The sequence below is a fragment of the Megalops cyprinoides genome, chromosome 23 (genome assembly GCF_013368585.1).
Source record: "Megalops cyprinoides isolate fMegCyp1 chromosome 23, fMegCyp1.pri, whole genome shotgun sequence".
NCBI lineage: Eukaryota > Metazoa > Chordata > Actinopteri > Elopiformes > Megalopidae > Megalops > Megalops cyprinoides.
In genome coordinates this window covers 16,082,544-16,102,221 of record NC_050605.1, presented here as the reverse complement: position 1 = coordinate 16,102,221, position 19,678 = coordinate 16,082,544, and the positions used below count along the sequence as shown (strand labels likewise).

Sequence of the window (19,678 nt, the reverse complement as noted above, 5' to 3'; positions counted from 1 at the left end):
AATTGTCAGTGATTCAAGAAAGTCCTGTAACAAAAACATCAAAAGGCACATTATTGCATATGAGCTCAGTACATTTTTGTGTATTTACACAGATTTGTATCTATACTCTCAGACTAGCAGAAATGTTCAAATTCTGCATAGAGCAGATAAAGGATGTGCAACACTCTCAATAAATAGAAAAATATGAGATTCCATTTGAGTGGTTTTTGTTACGTCTTTGTTATTGCAGCAAAAAAGTACAAAAAAGAAGCACACAGTTAAAATTGCAATGAATTTTGAGTAAAAATGTGTAAGGAAAACTTGGGAATTATGTACACGTTACAGACATCTGAAACAAAATTGCAAGGAGGTTTGGTTACCAACCCAGGGTAAGTGGAATTATATGAAATATCAGTTTTAACTTTAAGTATAACAAATAAGTGTCTTGAGTCGTATATTGTAACTTTGACCCCCTGGTTGCAGTTTCTCCTTGCTCTTCCTGTCAGGCTCCTAAGGTAGCAAAGTAGTAGTCAGTGTTTCCAGTATCACAGAGTACATAATTTGAACCTGAAAAGTAATAATTTTGTATAGTAATAATTAATTTGTATAAAATATGTGCCATTTTCTTTACATTGAAGAGCTGTTAGATCATTTGCATTTAAAACAATGAAATACAGATGAACCCTGTTAATTCACTGTAGATATAATTTGGGATATTGAGTGGGCTGTGACATTAAGGATTAAGGATAAGACTTTTTCAGGTCTTTTCTCTAAAAAAACAATCACCAATTTGCTGTATTGTCATATATACATATACATATATATATATGTATGTAACAGTAGCAGCTTGAAATGTTTAATGTTCCCTGGAAGAAATATAAAGGTATTAGAAAATAAAACTCAAGGAAACTTTTAGGTTGGATATTTTAAGTACACAACAAGTATAAGGCCTTGACAGGGCAGATGAATAAATGCCTTGTATGTTTAAATACCTTTTTTCCTTTAATGCCCTCTACCAGAATTCAGTTAGTATAAAAATCTATGGGCAGATATTACATGAGAAGATATTAACTGGGTTCATCTGTGCCTCCTAAAACAAATTACTGGAATTTACAAAAGAGATTCAATGAACGCCAGTCCTCTTCCTGTTAATCGCAGTGAGCATTTCCATCACAGAGATGAGAAATAATTAGTTTTATATCAGAATAAAATAGTGGTGTCATCCGTTAATAAAAATGTCTCTATGAGCCTCTCGGAGGATCCTCTACTTGTCATTAACTCCCTTGTGAAATTACTGCTTTCTTCTCACTCTTTCCCAACCTGTCAATCATCAACCTTATAAATCAATATGAAGACTGAACGATGAAGTGTTTCAGAGGGTGGGAAACATGAGTCCTATCCAAATTTGGAATCTGTGGTTGGAGAGGTGGACTCTGTACCATCTTTCTCCATCTCCTCCTTTTCCACCAAAAGGCCAGTTTACAATTCCTCCAACTGGGCCCTCTCCTTTTCCTCTTCTTTCTGCCGCCCTCTAGTGGCTACAAGCTGTCAGTAACGTTTCTCATCACGGCCCAGTCTGGAAATTCTGTCAGCTGGAAGAGTGGGACTCCCCATGTCATAATGGCCAGCATCACTACCACCACCCCAATCACGTTCACCCCAAAACCAGCTTTGACCTGCAAAAGAGACAGACAGCACATGGTGTTAGGGGTAGGCGCCCGAACCACCTGTAATTTACTGTATGTTGTAAAATAATGATAGACCAGTTGGCACAAAATGGAGCTCTATTCTCTTGAGCTAGTACATTGATAGTCAGTTATATGAAGTTAAAAGCATTGCTAATGGTGTTGATGTCTCACCATGTCGCTGATCTGCACGTGCCCGTAGCTGAACACGATGGCGTTCGGAGGGTTGCCCACGGGCAGCATGACCCCGAAGGACACGCACATGGTGGCGGGGATGAGGGTGTGCAGAGGGTTAATATGCAGCGTCTCCGACTGGAACACAGAGAGGGCGGGGGGGGGGGGGGGGGGCGGTCAGATCAGCTGGGGACACCCAGCTGCACCGGGTCACTTCCTCACTTTCGATACGCGGTGTCATTGTAGAGCCACAAAAACAATCATTGGATTGTTGACTCAGTATGGTGGGGTAGAACCGTAGGGCAGGGAACATTCTGTACGGGATGTCTGGCTTTATAAATGTGTCCTTCCTTGGCAGTATGGCTGTGTCTGTCTGCTTATTGGGCAACCGTATTCAGAGTGGCTTGCATTCTGCATTATGGGGCAGCAGTGTAGCATAGCTGTAAGGAGCAGGACTCTTAACTCATAGGTCGGGGCTGGGGCACTGCTGTTGTACTCTTGGGCAATGTAAGAGTGTCTGCTAAATGCCAATAATGTCATGTACATACAGTACATTTAAGGAGAAGGATATATAATGAAGAATATGTGCTAAATCATTTGCTCGCCTCAGGGGACAACAGGAGTGCTCCATATGGGAGTCACATTCGTAACCTTTAGGTTTTGGAGCCCGGCTCCACTCTGCTGCCTGCTTCTTACCAGAGCTGAGAGGATGGGCAGGAAGACGGTGAGGGTGGCGGGGTTGCTGGCGAACTCGGTGACAGTGGACACCAGCAGGCAGGCCAGCAGGGTGACGGCCCAGGGGGGCAGGCCGCTCATGGGCTCCAGCTGGCGCCCGATCCACACAGAGAGGCCTGACACCTGCGGGGGGGGGGGGGGGGGGGGGGGGGATCGTGTTAGGGTCATCGCCACACCTGTGTTTGTATGCTGTTACACTGGTGCTGCTAACTATAACATTGAGGGACGGGGGTTCAGCTTTCAGCTGATTTTCATTAATGATAACATATATGCGATGTGTTTAATGCTTAGAGAAAGTAAAGAGAGGTTTTAACTTTAAAGATATTATGAGCCCTTATTTGAAATGAGAGGACTGTTACCTTACACCCAGCTGCCAGTGCATATCCCCCACCCACTAGGATGACGATCTCCCAGGGCATGAGTCTCTGGAAGTCCTTCCATGTGATCATGGGGGCCAAGGGGTCTGGGTCTCGCTCTTTCACTGCGCCCTCATCTGCTTGCACACCAAACAGAGAAGTGTTACAAAATAGAGCCAACAGAGGGCAGTGATGAAATGCAGAAAATGATCTTTTTCACTTTCCATGAGTGTCATTGCTCCTTAGCCATTGCTTTGGGTAAAGTATCCATTTACTGTGGGCACAAGGATGCTGGTCAAAATTTCAAAGATAAAATTTAGAGCTATACTGAAATCCTGTGCATCCGGCTCCCAGAACCAGGGCGGCAGTGTGCAAAAAGTGTGTACCTGTCATTACCAAGGCTGTGTCTTGCTGCAGGTGTGAGTGTGTGATGTCTGACCTTTGCCCTTGTCTGTGAAGACTGATGGCCAGGGCTTGCGGGCAGGGATTAGGAAGAGAAGGAACCCCAGCAGCACAGAGACAGTGGCATCGGTCCTGTAGCCCTTCCTGTAGACACAGCAAACCAAAGAGCCCTTCAGAACACTTCCTTCCAGATTTGTGCCACACGTTATTTCTTAGCATTCCAGTCCTGCGCATGGATTATGCACAGATTGTGTGCAAATATTCTGGCATGTCTTACTTCTCAAACAACGAGGTCCAGCCCGGGACGAACCCTGGCTCCCGGGAGAACCACAGCAAAGTCATCAGGATGAAGAAGATGCCGGTCACCACCTCAGGGTAGCTGTTCCACAGTGGAGAGAATTGGCATTGATAAAATTAACCAAACAGGATTTTCATCTCTGAGGACAATATGGCATTTTACCATTACAGCGTTATAACTGTTAGTGCTTTTGAGTGACAAGTAATGAGCAGCAATAAGCCACTGTTCATTTCATTACATCATTTGCTTACTTAGAAGAGAGGTATTTAGGGGAGACTTGCACAGCACACATTTTGCATATTCCAAACACATTCACTCACGCTCCCCCCTGTCTGTGCCCTGTAATTAGGCCAGAGGCACAGCCTACCTGATGGGCCCCAGCTTGACGTACTCCTCCTGGATGCGTCTCTCGGAGAGCTCCTCCCTGCGGGTTTTGCGCTTCTTGCTCAGGGAGCAGGTCTCTCTGAAACTGAAACATACAGGAGACGTTGGTAATGGAAGTTACTGTAAACATGGCCGGTTCCCGCCTTTTTTTGTAAATGTCAGACTTCGAACAAAACGAGTGATTCATTTGCGCAGCTATTACAACAGATGTGGCTGGCACACTTTGGTGAGTTTTCAACACATTCATCAAATCGAACTTTACAGAAGTTCACAATAAAAAATTCACAAAAATCTGTTTTAAAAGGTCGCTGTTAATACACCGCACGCTCCGCTTACTTGCAACCCAGGAACAAGCAGTGGAGCCACAGCCAGGTCAGCACCAGCATGATGATGGAGATGGGCAAGCTGAAGATGAACCACGTCCCGAAGTTGATGACCTTCGCATCTGGGTAACGGCTACAAAACCAGGGAGGGCAGGGATGGTAGAGGTGGACACATAAAATTGAGTTGGAAACATTCAAAGAAAGCTGAACAATATGAAACACACACAAACGCCTGGTGCCTACCCATGACATCAGCATTAGGTTTACGGGGCTTGAAAAGCAAGACTGCCTGTGGTGTTCATCCGTCAGCTCAGATGGTCTTATCTGTCATGTTGTAATTGTTAGCGGAGCGGCTTTTTTTGAGGTATCAACTGACACAAACAAAGCTGACCAAAGGAAAAAAAAAAAAAAAGTGCTAAAGGAGAGGAATCTAAAGAGCGAGCCAGAATCAGCGTGAGTCTGGTCTGAGTCAGCTCAAAGACAGAGAGCGTGCTGATAAACACAATACTGTCCGGAGCAGCTGAGGAACCGAGAGGAACAGAGGAGTCGCAGGGTCAGTGAATCAATACGCTGCTGCTGCCGCCTCCTACCACATCTCCATCTCCAGCACGGAGCAGAGCCCGCAGTTAATGGTTAATGCCTGAGAGCTCTTGGACAATCGATTCGCAGATATCAGGAGCTATTGGTGTTTCCTTAAGGATTCCTGGGTGTTTAACGTGTAAGGAAAACTTGCAGAGATCTAAAATGTAATCACCAAAAAAACAAAAAAAAAATCCCCAAAAAATCATCAAAAACTTGTGCCAAACATGAATACAAACCACAAGAGCCTGCTCATTTGAGTAATAATGTAGTAATACAAGTAATACATATGTAATATGTGCATGGAGAACTTTTTCTCCATGTGTGTTTTTTATAGTAATACAGTAGTACCTTGAAGTGCCTAGCAGATGTTCTCCTTTCCAAACAACACTGACATACAGATACCGGTAACCTGACATTTCCATGTAACAGCAATAAAGCAGTATTTCTGACGCAGGTGTGGGCTGCACCTGACCCTGAGGAGGGCTCCCACCAAGTGAGTGAGGTCTCCTTTCAGCTCTCCCTGACTCTGTCTGCTCCTCGTTTCCATGACACCTCCCGAGCTCCATACTCAGTGAAGCAACGTCTGAAGAGTTCATGGAGTTCAGTCACCTCGCCCCGTGCAGGGGGAAGGGGAGAGGGGACACCCCTCCTTATATGCCTCTGGACATATTTCTAAACTGTCCAAGTTCAGCTCCAGTTTTGTACTGTGTTTATTTTAATTTCATTTTGATTATTTGAACCTATTAGTTTTAGTTTCCTGCCCAGAGGTACCCAGGTAATCAACATAATACAAGGATTGTGGGGTCTGTGTATGAAATAAGACATATCATTCATTAAGAACTGCCATTGGAGTACATGTTGTAACATATATGTACATTTTGTATACACACACACTCACACACACACACATTCCTACACAAATATAATTATATATAACACATAGACCAATATATTTCTATATGTATAAATTTATTGAAGTATTTAGTGGTGTCTTATGTTTGGGTGATTATAGTTGGAGTTGTTGTGAGTTACCTGTTGTTTCTGCCACTACAAGGGAGCATAAATTTGATTTATATACCACGTTGCCTGATGGAGTCAGCTGGATGTCAAAAGGGGTTAAGGTTAACTGGCATGGACCTGTTTTAGCCACAGAGGACAGTAAATCTTGCAGGAGATGTCTGCAAGATTAGTTTCTGAGAACTTTCAGCCTGTAGACTAACTCACTGACCTGCAACATGATGTTTTCTGAACAGAGTTCAACTGACTGCATCAGATGAAACTGTTTACGGAAAGCCCTGGTCAGAATTTGGACAAGTCAAGATAGAACGTAACCTTTGTCCTACAATCTTCTCTGTCGAAAAAGGACCAGTTTTTCCTTGATACAATAAAAGAGTTGTGAGGTCTAGTTACTGTTGTTTAGGCAAATGCTGGTCTCAGTCTAACCCTATGGCTGCACATATTCATGTGAAATTGGAGTCTATGCCCCTGGGTGAATGCTTATGAAATCTGAGTCTGTGCCTTTGGTCGTATTCAGTATTCATAGGAAATCTACAGCAGCTGACCTCATGCCCAGCAAAACATGCGTGAACTCATGACTGCAGGGTCAGTATAGGACTCTTTAAAGAGTGTGGTCCACATATTTCCACCTCATTTAAAACACTTTGTGTAGAATATTTAGTTAAGGATTAATGTTCATAACATCAGTTCATTATGAATTATTTCAGTCCGCAACAAGCAAAACATTTTGTCACTGTATGGCAGTGTAGACCATGCTATGGCCCCGGTATCATGGTAGGGCGCATATGGTCAGAGGAGTGTAGCACCGTCCCTTATGATCGGTATTGTACCAGCATCAGGGCGGCAGTGTGGCATAGTGGTAAGGAGCAGGACACATAACCGAAAGGTTGCTGGTTCGATTCCCCACTTGGGCACTGCTGTTGTACCCTTGGGCAAGGTACTTAACCAAGAATTGCCTGAGTAAATATCCAGCTGTATAAATGGGTAACATGTAAAGTTGTAACCTATGTAAGTTTCTCTGGATAGGAGCGTCTACTGACATTAATGTAATGTAATAACTGAGATTTGAAGTTCAAGAAACAGAGAGATGGAACTCTCAAACTGGATGGCTTCTGTGTCTGTAGGCACAAGGGAGGCCACCTTGATCCAGCTGAAATATCCAGCTGTATAAATGAGTAACATATGTAAGTCACTCTGGATAAGAGTGTCTGCTAAATGCCAATAAGGTCGGGTAATGTACCTGTTGAACTGCTCGGCGAAGATGAGGTTGCTGGAGGTGCCGGTGATGGTGATGAGGCCCCCGATGGTGGCGGCGTACGTGATGCTCAGAGACAGGCACTTGCAGATCATGTGGTCCTTCTTGGTGGGGTAGGGAGAGGGTTCCTTCTCCGCGGGTTTCTGCGGCTCCGGGATTCTGATTGATATCTGCGAGGGACACGGAGAGGTGGGGGGGGGGGGGTCAGGCGACCAGATGTGGGTAAGCAGGACCATGTGTGAAAACACTGGTACTCCACAGCTTGCAAAGCTTGTCTGGAAATGGCATCACCTGTGGCAGATGTCCGTTGCTCTGCTTATGAAAGTCCTGGCCTGGACTGGTGTTCCGGGGAACTCCGTTGGGCTCCTAAAAGACAAGGACAATGGGTCAAATGGTTTTTTTTTTCCCTAAAGCCCTGAAATCACTCTTGTGCATGTGACAATGTGTTTGAAAGTCGTGCCACGGTCAGGCTTATGGCAAAATGTCAACATCACTCTAGCCAATGGAGCTGGGAGTTTAGAGGCACCCCCCACCCCACCCCCCCACAAACACCCAAAACTCCAGGGGTTAGCATCCAGTGTACATTCTTCCCCCGAGCCCAAAGCCTCAGAACAGTCGCGGAACAGCGTGAGCCGCTGATGCACTCTTACCTCGGACAGAGTGCAGAGTTCCTGTTTCACGCAGCTGCAAAAACAGAGAACACACAGAAAGCCCCAGATCAGTCCCTTTTCCTCGGGTCCTCTCCAATGAACCCATCTCGAGCCATGTACGGCCATGCCTCTTGCCTTGTGTATAGACTTGCTTATCAATCAATGCTACTACCGTTATCATAAAATGTAGACATACTGAAATACCTTCAGTGAATAGAAAACAGGTTTAGAACCATTACACATGCGTGAGCAAGATGACAGTGTGACATCACTGTCAGAGATCAGTATTACATACCTCTCTCTGCGGTACAGGAGCTCAAGCTGGTTCTTGTCCAGATTATCTTCCTTATCTGCGAAAGAATGCCATTTGTAATTTTCACACAGAGTAATATCCACGGATGAGAGTAAAGATGTTTGTTTGACTTCTTTAGGTCAAACAGCCGCAGGTCTAGTGGCCTCTGCCTGAACTTAGTGACCCTTTTGTTGATCAAATTTATCTGACAAGGATAAGATGTGTCAATCAGCTGCGACCTGCAATCGGTCCCTTTTAGGGAATTTGCTTGCTGCTGTAAAATTCACAGGAATCTGCTCCATCATGCATTAAAACAACTGACGTGCAAACGACTGAGCAGATAGCCGTGACATCGCCACTGTGATGGCATTTCATAACTGCCAGGGTCTTGTGTCACTCCACAAAGCAAGCATGTGGGACCACATCTGTTGAGGTATTGTCTGAGGGACAGTGTGTGTGCGCACAGCCAGCGTTGGGGGCTGGGTGGGGGAGGGGGTGGACGGGTGGTCCTACCGCTGTCCTCGTCTGGGCCCTCGATGGTGTCCGAGTCGTCCTGGGCGTCGGCCACACCAGTGCTAATGAGCTGCTGCAGCACGGCCTCGGCGATGGGCATCACCATGGCGGTGGTGGAGGTGTTGCTCAGCCACATGGACAGGAAGACGGTGCAGCACATGAAGCCCAGCACCAGCCTGGTGGAGACAGGCCCAAAGGGAGGACGTCAGCCCTGCTCACTGCGCAGACTCCACATCACGCCTGACGCCTTTTATTCAGTGTGATCTATGATCATTTCAGGAGGAACAGCAGTTGCGCTATGTTATGGGCAGTGTGGCGCAGTGGCAGTGTAGTGTAGCTGAGTGGTAAAGAGCAGGGCTTGTAGCTGAAATGATGTCAGTTTGATTCTCCATTGTTGCTCCACCCTTGGCCAAGGCATTTAATCCGGAATGGCATCAGTAAATATTCAGCTATATAAATGGATAACATGTAAAAACTGTAACCCATGTAAGTCGCTCTGGATAAGAGCATCTGGTAAAATAACAATAATGTAATGTAATGTAATAATGTAATGGGATGTTCCACAGTGTGTGTGTGTGTGTGGTTGTGTGTGTGTACGTGTTTGTGTATGCGTTTGTGTGTGAAGTTGCGTATGTGTACATGTGTTCGGGCGCGTGCGTGTGTGCGTGGTTGCATGTCTGTGCGTCTTTGTGCTTGCATGCATGTTTGTATGTGTGTGCCCGTGCGTGTTGGTGTGCACGTGTGTCTGCGTGCACGTGCATGTGTGTGTGATACTGACATGCCAGGCTTTGCACCAGCAATCATGACCATGCGGAGGGCGATGCGCTTGTGCAGGTTCCATTTCTCGATGGAGGCGGCCAAGCAGATGACCCCGATCAGCAGCAGGGTGGTGTCCTTACAGTACTCAGCAGCCACCTGGCAGACAGAGAAAACAACACATACACATGAAATGCGAACATCAACATTCACACAACCATTGTGTTCTCATTGTGGCTTTGTTTCCAGTGATATATGGAATTTCTTGTTCTGTTTCAACCCGTCCAGATTTCTCAATGATCGCTGTTGTGGTCATTGCCCTTTAATCCACTATACGTGACTTACAGAAAAAAAGTCTCAATGTGGGAAATTAGCTGACCCCTTTTACAAACAGAGATTGTTTGTGTTTATTCTAGTATGTACAGTACTATTGGGGTTTTTTTTTTAAAGCAAATCATCTGCTCAGACGTGACAGGAAAAGCACTTATGTGTGCCAATACGCTGAAGCTTAGTGCATTCAGGCGAATCTGCTGGATAATAAATCTCAGCTTTACTCTCTGAAACTCAGGGCACCGGTCATGTGACTGAAAACTGAGTCATGCCATATGATCTGGTGGAAGTCAGTGTGAATGGAGCCTTTCTATATTTGCCAGTTAGGGGACATGAATGGGACCCATTTAAAAGAGCTATAGGCAATCACAGCAACATGTATGGGTAATGTGCTGTGCGCGGGCCGTAATGGAGCTGAGCAACAGTTTATTTACAAAACACAGTTACACAAATGAGGACACTGTAAAGACCTCAGTAGGGCTTGACCACGTGTATGTGTTTTTGTCCTACAGCGCATTTAAAGTATCAGGAATAGTTAAACTGTCATCAGTATTTACTCTGCTCCCTTCTATCTACGCAACTCTTTTGTTTTGATGAATGACAGGTGAACTTTGTGCTGTTGTGCATGCCAAGCAAGAGGAAAAAGGAATCTAGAGGAAACTCTTAAACTCTGTGCCCAGAACATCTCTAAACACTAGCCCTGGTAGCGAGACTTCAAAATAATTACGTAATATGTCTTCAGCGCCATTCAGAATATCAGCACAAACACCGAATTAATGACTCAGGGAAGGAGAGGCGGTTGGCAGTGCAATATCCCTTGGTCATTGTCATGCACTGCATGTGCAATGCCCAGTTGACCAGAGGCATTTTACCGAATGTAATTTATGATCAGCCTCCAACTGTTAGCAAAAGGCTTGCATTTTTTTTTTTTTTTTTTGTAAAATAAAAACAGTGGAAAGAACGCCAGTGCTTGCAACACATTCAGCCATTCGACAACAGCAAGATTCAGCTCAGAAGTGAGAGCTTGGCAAACTTTACCTCCTGGCAAAAGCTGGTTTCGATTGTGTGCACTCGGTACAACTGTGACTTGAATTTGATAGTTATGCCTTCAAATCATTACCAACACAAGTTGCACAAGATATTTCACCTCTGGGAGACTCACTGGTCTGGGAGTGTTGTGAGCCTGGTCTGACACTGTTGCTCATTAAATTGAATTGATGCACTTATGTTCTATTGTGATGGAAGTCGCTCTGGATAAGAGCGTCTGCTAAACGCATGTAATGTAACGTAATGTGAGGGATAGCTTTAGCACAATGTTACCTGTTTTTCTAGACACTAGATACCATCCTTGTGATGAATAAGCAGCAGACCTGTAACCTTAAAATGGGCTTACCCCACTGGGAACAAGCACATCAGTACAAGCACACACCTGAAGATGCAGATTCTGTATAAGGAGTACATGGAGTCTAACATTAGAGGAACTGCAGACAGGCAGTTACACAGACTTCCAACATTGGTAGGATCTATCGCAAAAACACACACACACACACAGCACAGCCTCACCTTCAAAAACACACAGAACGATACAGGGAATACAGGCATGCACTCACACATGCATCCATTCACGTAAACACTTCCCTCACACATACACACCCCTCTCACACATGAGTACATACCGTAAATACCACACACAGACTGCAGAAAGCCAACCCCCACCACCACCCCCCCACCCCCCCCATTGCACCCCATCCACCTTATCCACCTTGAACCCGGGGCTGGCGTCTGGGCCAGCAGGAACAGGGATTAGTCCCACACACACATTCCTTTCACTGGCCCTCTTTATATAAGCAGTTCTACTGCACCACCTGACTGCTTATTACTCACTCTAACAAAAAATCTTATACAGGTCTTGTAAAGGAAATCTCTGGAAGCTTTTACATTTTACTCACAAGTAAGGTCAGCGATTGACCAACGATTGAGCAGCTACTATGGAAGTCCAACTTCTTGCCCAAAACTAAACCAACTTAATGTTGTCAGTGAAGTAGCATATTATGTTCACTAAGATGTCCCCAACTGCTTAATCCACCAAAAACAATATTTTATATCATGACTATGCATTAATCAACAACTGCACAGTTTGCAGGTCAACTCTGGTGAAGGCTGTATGACACATTCACAGCAGTGTTTTATCCTAATGCTGTCCATATGATGGCCTGTAGTGGCTGAAATGAGTCCAACATTGCTTAAGCACTGACATCAAACTTTGACCTCTTGCTCACTAGCCTAGAAGACAACAGCAACAACCTGTAATCTGAGCCTGACAACAGTGAGCAGAGTGTAGGTACCCTTCTGAGCATAATCTCCTACTATACTGGAATTCATAATACTTTCAGGATAAATGAAGACTGTGGCCTCTAATAATGGCATTCAAGTATTGTGAGTAAATAATATCATAATACATTTCAATGCAATATTTTTCATATTACAATTATTTCAAAGATGCTCCACATAGCTCCAGCAGTAGGGCGCTGGGATGAAGCAATGATCACCTGGTTAGCTTACCTCACTGGACTTGAGGACCCCGAACAGCGGGTACAGGAAGGCTGGCACCAAGGCAGCAGCACCCAGGGGCACGGCCTCCGACACCCAGTACACCGCTGTCACGATCAGGACGTAAGCGCAGCAGGCTTCCTGCAGGGGGCGACAAACAGCACCACACAGTGTGAGAGGCAGGAACATGGAAAAGGTTGCCTTTTCTCTATGAGAAGGTGCACTCCGACATTTTGGTGTGTGAAAACTGGATATAGGATAATGGCTTAATTTGTTCATGTTCAGGGAAAAATTACCAGAGGTATAACTATGAACAGCTACAGTAACCTCAAATGAGCAGGTCTTTGATTCATTAGGGGGTTAGGAAGGTCCTTTGTAACGGAAAGTTATCTCCACAGCTTGCTCCACATGGATGCATTCACTGCACAGCGGTGTACCCCCTGGCATGGGATCCTGTAGGTTCACTGCACTAGTCAGGTGAATTATATCCCTATTCGTCAGACCTTTAGAGTTACATAACGAGGCTACATTCAAACATCTCTCCTCCTTTTAATTAGGAAACAACAACAAAAAAGACTGAATGAGAAACCTGAAATGAAAATGGAGTAATGAAAAAAAAACAAGAGCCTGTGCTAGTTCTTGTATTTATAAACACCTGAAATCTCACAGCCTGCTCAGCCTACTTGTGCTGACAATTAAAACTCGGACTGAGGAAACCGGATCTGGTGCCAAAGGATCAGGGCCAAAGGTGAGTGTAATCTGTGTGAAACCGGATCTGAGGACTAAACTGCTTGTGCAAAGTCATAGGGGCAGGATATGTTGTACGTAAGTTAAACCATACAGTTATACTGGCACACAGAGTATTCCCATGAATGAAGAACTCAGGAACCCGTCAGTACCTGCAACATGGCTTAACCTGCTTTTGAATCTTTTGGACCTGCGGGAGGTGCTTTCCTTCCAGTGTTACACTGTCCCGGGACTTGGCACCCACACAGGGAACTTCTGATTTATTCGTGTTGAAGTGCTGGCGACCATGCCACTTTCTTTATTCTTGTTATTTGCTCCAGTCTAGCGTGTAGTACCCTGACTACCTATCAAGCACTAATCTTGCCACCAAGAGACCTAATGATGACTGGATGACTTCCATTTGAAATTCACCACACTTAACAGAGCAATCAGTGAATAACAGGATGTAACAGAAAAAATCTGAAGAAAGGTGTATATGTTTAAAAATTTCTCACAGAAGCGCATTCCAAGGATCAAGGTGGCCTCCCTTGTGTCTACAGACACAGAAGCCATCCAGTTTGAGAGTTCCATCTCTCTGTTTCTTCAAATCTCAGTTATTACATTACATTAATGTCAGCAGGTGCTCCTATCCAGAGAAACGTACACAGGTTACAACTTTACATGTTACCCATTTATACATCTGGATATTTACTGAGGCAATTTTGGGTTAAGTATCTCACCCTAGGGTACAACAGTGGGTGCCCGAATGGGTAATTGAACCTTTTGGTTGTGAGCCCTGCTCCTTACCAGTATGCCACACTGCCTCCATCAGCACCCAGTGGAATAACTAGCAGCAAAACAGCCAAATGACAAGATCTATCATTAAAGAATCATGGAGGGAATCTTTATTCAGGGCAGAGAATGCATTTTCCCTCCAGAATGTTATTGCGCGGGCTCTTGTGCCCTTCCTGTACCAGTAGCAGCTGGGCCCTGTGTCAGCAGGAGCATGCCCGGACCTGACCAAAGCATGGCAGGGGCACCCCCTCTGTGCCCCCTAAAACCCTATGCCTGGCTCGGACTTCGCCTCCGTATGGGGCGCCACGCTTATTTTCCGAGGTCTCATTGTCCCGTTCAAATTTTAATTTTGCACAACATTTCTAATGTGACCAACTGCGGAGCGATTGGCCTCAATACATTATAACTAAGGAAGATTAACTGGAATGCCCTTAATATAGTATACGGGAAGCTTAACTGTTGAATAGCACATGGTGTTTCGGGGGGGGGGGGGGGGGGGGGGGGTTGTTTGTTTTCATGGAATCTGTTTCTTAATGAAGGGGGCATGCGGGGTTTATTGTACATTGAATTCTTTGAAAGGGCACATGGGGTCATTCAGTGATAAAAAAAAAAAAAAAATCCTCGTCGAACGGCTTGTGTGGATGTACAGTAGTAAGCATGTACAAATTTGCCTTGTATGGAATATTTACTTGCTGAAACAGCTTCCCAGGGTCGATTTTAGAAATACGTGATTGATTTTTCTTTTTTGGAAAAAAGTGCCAATTATTTCGAGATGCGATTTACATATACATGTTTACTGTTGATTGCTAGGTAAATGAGTGTAAATGTTTCAAAATCAGTATGTGACCTTTAAGTGAAAACCTTTCAATTAAGCAAGTATGTGTTTATGTGTGAAAAGGTAGACCAAGCCAAATAAAGAAATTGGCATAATTTTATTTCAATCCAAAAATGCCTGAGAATTAATCTTGTGATAAAATTGGCAATGTTTCAGATATCTAACAAAATGAGGAATGTACAAAACCGGATATTGTATGTAGTAACCCATACATCAACTGATATTGTATATTGGTTTGTTTGATGGTGAGGATATGGCTTTGAATTAAAACATGGCGTTTGTAGTAAAAGTGTGTTTGCACTCTAACAAGTGGAGGGGCTGCCATAAAAGTATTTCGAGGAGGAATTCAGAGAAAGCGTGACAGTCGCTCTAGGAAAAAAAGGAATCTTTTGGGGAACTAAAAATATGACATTTTGGCTTTGACAACAGCCTTCATCTCCACCTGAGGCAAGCTACCGAGGCAGCCAAATTGGACAATGTTGAGTTTCTCTTAGTGTCAAACTGGGGTTAACAATGGCAACAGCATGAGGCCATGCAGGAAGTTCCTGAGATGCCCAGATGACAAGCACGGGGCACTCACACGATCTCTATTAGGAACGCGCATGCCTTCAAGGTGTGACTGCCGCTTGCTAGCAGGGCTCCAGCTAATCCCCGAGAATGCTTCAGCCGGAGCCAAAGCTCACCTGTTCGTTCAGAGTGGATTGACGCAAGTGCTGCTGGCTGGCTGTGGAGCGCTCTGTCCCCGGATCACAAAGGGACCGTGCACACGGTGTGCTTTTCTGCCTCAGAGACCCGCGGCTCGGTTCTGCCAAGGTCACAGAGGCGGTAGTGTAGCATAGCGGTTAAGGAGCAGGACTTGTAACCAAAAGGTTGCCAGTTCAATTCTCCACTGAGGCACTGCTGCTGTACCCTTGGGCAAGGGCCTTAACCCACAGTTGCCTCAGTAAATATCCAGCTGTATAAATGGATAAAATTGTAAAAAAAAATTGTAACTGATGTAAGTCACTCTGGATAAGGGCATGCAGTTGCAAAGCCAGAGCCCTGTTCACCAGGGAGCGCATGCAGTGATTATTACTAATTAAGATGGGCGTGTAGAGAGGAATGGAGCTGACACTGTCTCCCAGGAGATAACACTGGTAATGTCAGGAGATTTACAGAGGCCAAATATGAGCTGTTCTGTGACGAGGATGTGTGTCGGTGACAAACCCGTCCCCTTGTCTCTGTACAGAGAATAGGACGTTTATTACTTGTCCCTTCTCCTGATGTTTGTCAGGTCCACCTCTTTTCTTCATTGCTGATTCCATTTCCAAGCCTTTGCAGTCATCTGTGGATTTCTGGTAACTAACTGGTGAGCTATTCAGCCCTACTTTCTTTCCTTTAACTTGGGTGTGAGAGTCTTGTTGACCTTTATAGAAATATTCACGCACTATCCAAAAGTAGTGTGGATACTGGATCAATTAGTCTTAAGGAGAGAGCTTAAAAAGAAGAAGTAACTTTACACAGTATTGAAAAAGACTCTGAGCGAACTAACATGTAGCCTACATTAAACATGGATGAAACTAAAAAAGAAATTAGGGTTGCCAAAATGTCTTTTGAAAAGCAAAAAAAGTGTCTCAACCACACTCCTCTGGTTTACGAAGAACCACTGCCTCTAGCTCAGCTTCTTCTGTCTTCACTCTGAGTGCTATATGTTTGTTTTCAACCCTCATGAATTTGGCCATTCGTTTGTTTGTTCCTGAGCCTGTCCTGACATAAATGGTTGCCATTTGTCACTGGTGATGAGGACTGTGAAGAAGCTGTGACAAGCCAGGGAACAATCCGTTGAGCAAGGCAATCGCTCCTTTTACAGTGAGGGTATTAGCTTTCTAACCAAATAAAAAGGGGATTAAACACATAAGACCATAGCTACACAATGGCTATTTCCTCCACAGAACATTAGCTAAACATTGGCGTGTTGTGACCACATTAATCATCTACACACTGTAGTTTGTGATAGGTTTTAAATTTGCAAAAGGTAGATGATAAGATCGACAAATCGACAAAATCGACCCCTCTTCGTCATTGTTTCATCAAATAGTTTCTTCCTATGTTATCTTAAGAGAGACAATACATGTGAACTCTTAGATCCACTGCAATTGGTACAAGTTAAGTTCTACTTCAGATGGTTTTTGAGAAGCAGGAGGCTGGAGCTTGCTCGAGTAATCAACAGTAGTGCAAGTCTAGGACACCTGAGAAGGATAGTCTCTAAAATACTGTCATCAGAACTACTGACAATGATAAAGCAGGCTTCTTATGTCTTTTGATGAACTACAGAGATGTTTGTCCCAAAGTGGTAAGGGCACACAGTGATCTTCTCAAATACAACAAGGATTATAACCTAAACCAAGTCACCAGACTAGCATCCAATATGTGAAATTCCTCCAAAAAAAAAAAAAACTTGAGCACCAATACAGACGTTTAAATCTCATCTGCTTATAAGCAAACGTGCAAATGCTTATACGGTGGTTTACAGTTCCAAGTAGGTGTCGCATTTGCCATAAAAAATATTATTTAGTTGGCTGTGAGTAGATATTCTGACAAGTGATTAATGCAGGCAATTAAAAGTACATCAGGAAATGTATGAAAAGTGATGTGTTCGGTAGCTTCGCAACGCTGCAGCCGGCGTAGCTGAAGCTAGATGGGACCCTAACCTTTGCTTTTGGCTGCTTACGAGTTTGCGGATTATATTTAATTAAAAGGCAAATTCCTCGTTTAATTAAGGGATTGGTTAGATAACTGACGGCTCAGAAACAAAGGCACGGAGCTAAATCCAGAGGCAGGGGTCAGCTACATTAATTGCTCACTTCCAGTACTCAACCGTCAGGAAATTCACAATGAAACCAATGGTGCAGAAGGACTTGAAGTCAAGAGTTGTATGGCAGACATGGTCTATCACAGCACAGGGCAAGCATCGTAACACCTGAGCCTACCAGTTAGTTTTCTCCAATCTATAGCCACCTCTCAAAGATCTTCTTCCAGATTATATGGGTGTTAAATCTAGAACTATAGTCTCACGGACAGACATTACTGAGTTTGTTAGACATCTAGTATGATGCCTTTCAATTAGATGTTTTAAATATTTTCTACTAAGCTGTGTCATTTTATACCTACTCTTCCTTTAATGTGTATCTGTATTATTATCCGTGCGATTTCCCACCACTTTAAAAGAAAACCCGATGAAACATTGTTAAAAAAAACCTACTACAGCTAAAAAAATGTAAAAACTGGCTTGAGCCATCCAAGACACAGTGGTTTTAAACGATCAGACATGGGCAAAGGTAGCTCATTGGATGTTGCGGTGTAATCCCTGTCAAACCCACTCATGTGCGTTCATTCATCAGTTCTCAACGGTGACAACTCTGTTCTAAACTACTCTACGATAGCGTAATTTCGTCGCTCATCCGAATATGATCAGTTATCCCTTAATACATTGCTCTACATCTGAGATGTCTATTCACACGCCGTACAGGGGGTCGTTTAACAGGTATACACACGATTTAGTAGACCAGCGACAGATCTGCAGAACAATTTACGGTGGAAACAGCGCCTCTGAATCCTGGGGACAATTTGTGTAATGAATAAATTTAGGAAAACTTTATTCAGATTTTCGAGTACAGTTACTGTGCTCTGACCATACAACAATGATCTTTTTTAACGCTCATCTTAAAACCGCGACGTTCTACTACAAGCCGTCAAATTCCGTAAAATTTAGCACATCAGATACATAAATTGTGTACTGTGGTGCAACACGCGTTTATGGTGAACATATCTCAATGGTGTGTAAACTTCATACGGAAACACACACTTTACAAAGTGTAATACAGATTTATGAAAGCACCTGTCCTTTTTTTAGTTAATTGCAATATTTAATTTTGCAAATAAAGTCTAATTTTAATAATGATAATGATAATAATAATAACTCCAGAGGTCAGAAAAATATGATTTACTGTTTACTATCATCGCTCCAAAGATTCCAACATACAGTCGCTAATATCCATGACTGTGGTACACTGAACTCAGCTGCCAGGCAGCGCGCAGTACACACGCATTGCGGGGCGAATGAGAGCGGAGATACTTACACTGGTCGGATGGATGAGCGGCAGCGGGAGCAGAGACAGCGGGATCAGGACAACTAGAATGAGCTTCCTCGCTGTCCAGACTTTCTCCAGGACGTCCATCCTGTCTGATTTCAGCCACATCGACAAGCCCTTTGTATTTCACTTAGCTAAATTATCCAATCCGTACGTCGCTTTATGGCGACTTGGTTCAACTTGGTTTTGTTGTCTTATCCTTACGTTTTATACCCACGTTTTTGTGGGATTTTTTTTAAGTTCTTCTGTTCTGTCTTTATTTTCTAAAATAACATTTCCCTTTGCAACGATTGTTTTTTTTCCTAAAGCGTATAACACATTGATTTTTCTTGTCGCGGATTCGTCTCTATTTGGTATAATGGGTTTTACAGTGCAGTGCAGTAGTTTGCTTTTCCTCTTTGGCTCTATAGCTATACGCTCTGCATATGATCCCGCTGCCGCAAGTCCGTTGGCCCCTTTTCTCCGCCTGGGGCTCCGGTTACCCCTTCTTTATAACTGGACAGAGGTCTCCCTTATTGACAAAGTAGATAACGAAGTTGATTACTATTTATTTTCTTGTTGTTCTTATCTGTCACTTGGCATATTTAGCTTGTTTTCATTCAATTATTTTTTGTCCATCTGCATACATGTGTGCCGCTGAATTGTAAAGCAGTCGCTTTCCCCTTAGGTGTTAGAATAAGCTTTCCTGAGGTGGTACTTCAAATTTATGAACCTTGAAGCACGTTGGTTGACTAACTGAGCTTTTTAAATTCCGCCCCTTCACTTGTTCCCTAGCCAATCAGGATTTGGTAATTTGGGTTATGGTTTTAATGTCCAATCATTGTTTAGCCCTAAAAAGGTGTCTGCAACTGAATACATTTGACGGCGGGATTATTTTACCATTTAAAACAATGGAAGTATGTATTCAGCAG

At 43.9% G+C, this 19,678-nt stretch overlaps 1 protein-coding gene across 1 annotated transcript; it reads right to left on the bottom strand.

Annotated features, from left to right (window-relative positions):
- Positions 1-299: 299 nt before the first annotated feature.
- slc13a4 (solute carrier family 13 member 4) lies at positions 300-19,451 on the bottom strand. Its single transcript, XM_036517717.1, has 16 exons — positions 18,756-19,451; positions 12,294-12,422; positions 9,424-9,560; positions 8,646-8,821; positions 8,136-8,190; positions 7,841-7,874; positions 7,482-7,556; positions 7,176-7,360; positions 4,350-4,469; positions 3,997-4,098; positions 3,609-3,710; positions 3,369-3,475; positions 2,933-3,066; positions 2,535-2,696; positions 1,839-1,976; positions 300-1,655 (listed from the first exon to the last, which is right to left on the bottom strand). The coding sequence occupies exons 1-16, from the start codon at positions 18,873-18,875 to the stop codon at positions 1,518-1,520; spliced, it is 1,914 nt and encodes a 637-aa protein (XP_036373610.1). The 5' UTR covers positions 18,876-19,451; the 3' UTR covers positions 300-1,517.
- Between the last annotated feature and the right edge of the window lie 227 nt (positions 19,452-19,678).

What these genes read in the sequence shown, in the direction of transcription:
- slc13a4 (XM_036517717.1), bottom strand. Translation starts at nt 18,875, where the DNA reads ATGTGGCTGAAATCAGACAGGATGGACGTCCTGGAGAAAGTCTGGACA. An exon ending in GGGCCCAGACGAGGACAGCG is followed by an intron (nt 8,191 to 8,645) that starts GTAGGACCACCC and finishes ATTCTTTCGCAG; the next exon opens with ATAAGGAAGATAATCTGGAC. An exon ending in TGCCCATCCTCTCAGCTCTG is followed by an intron (nt 1,977 to 2,534) that starts GTAAGAAGCAGG and finishes TCTGTGTTCCAG; the next exon opens with TCGGAGACGCTGCATATTAA.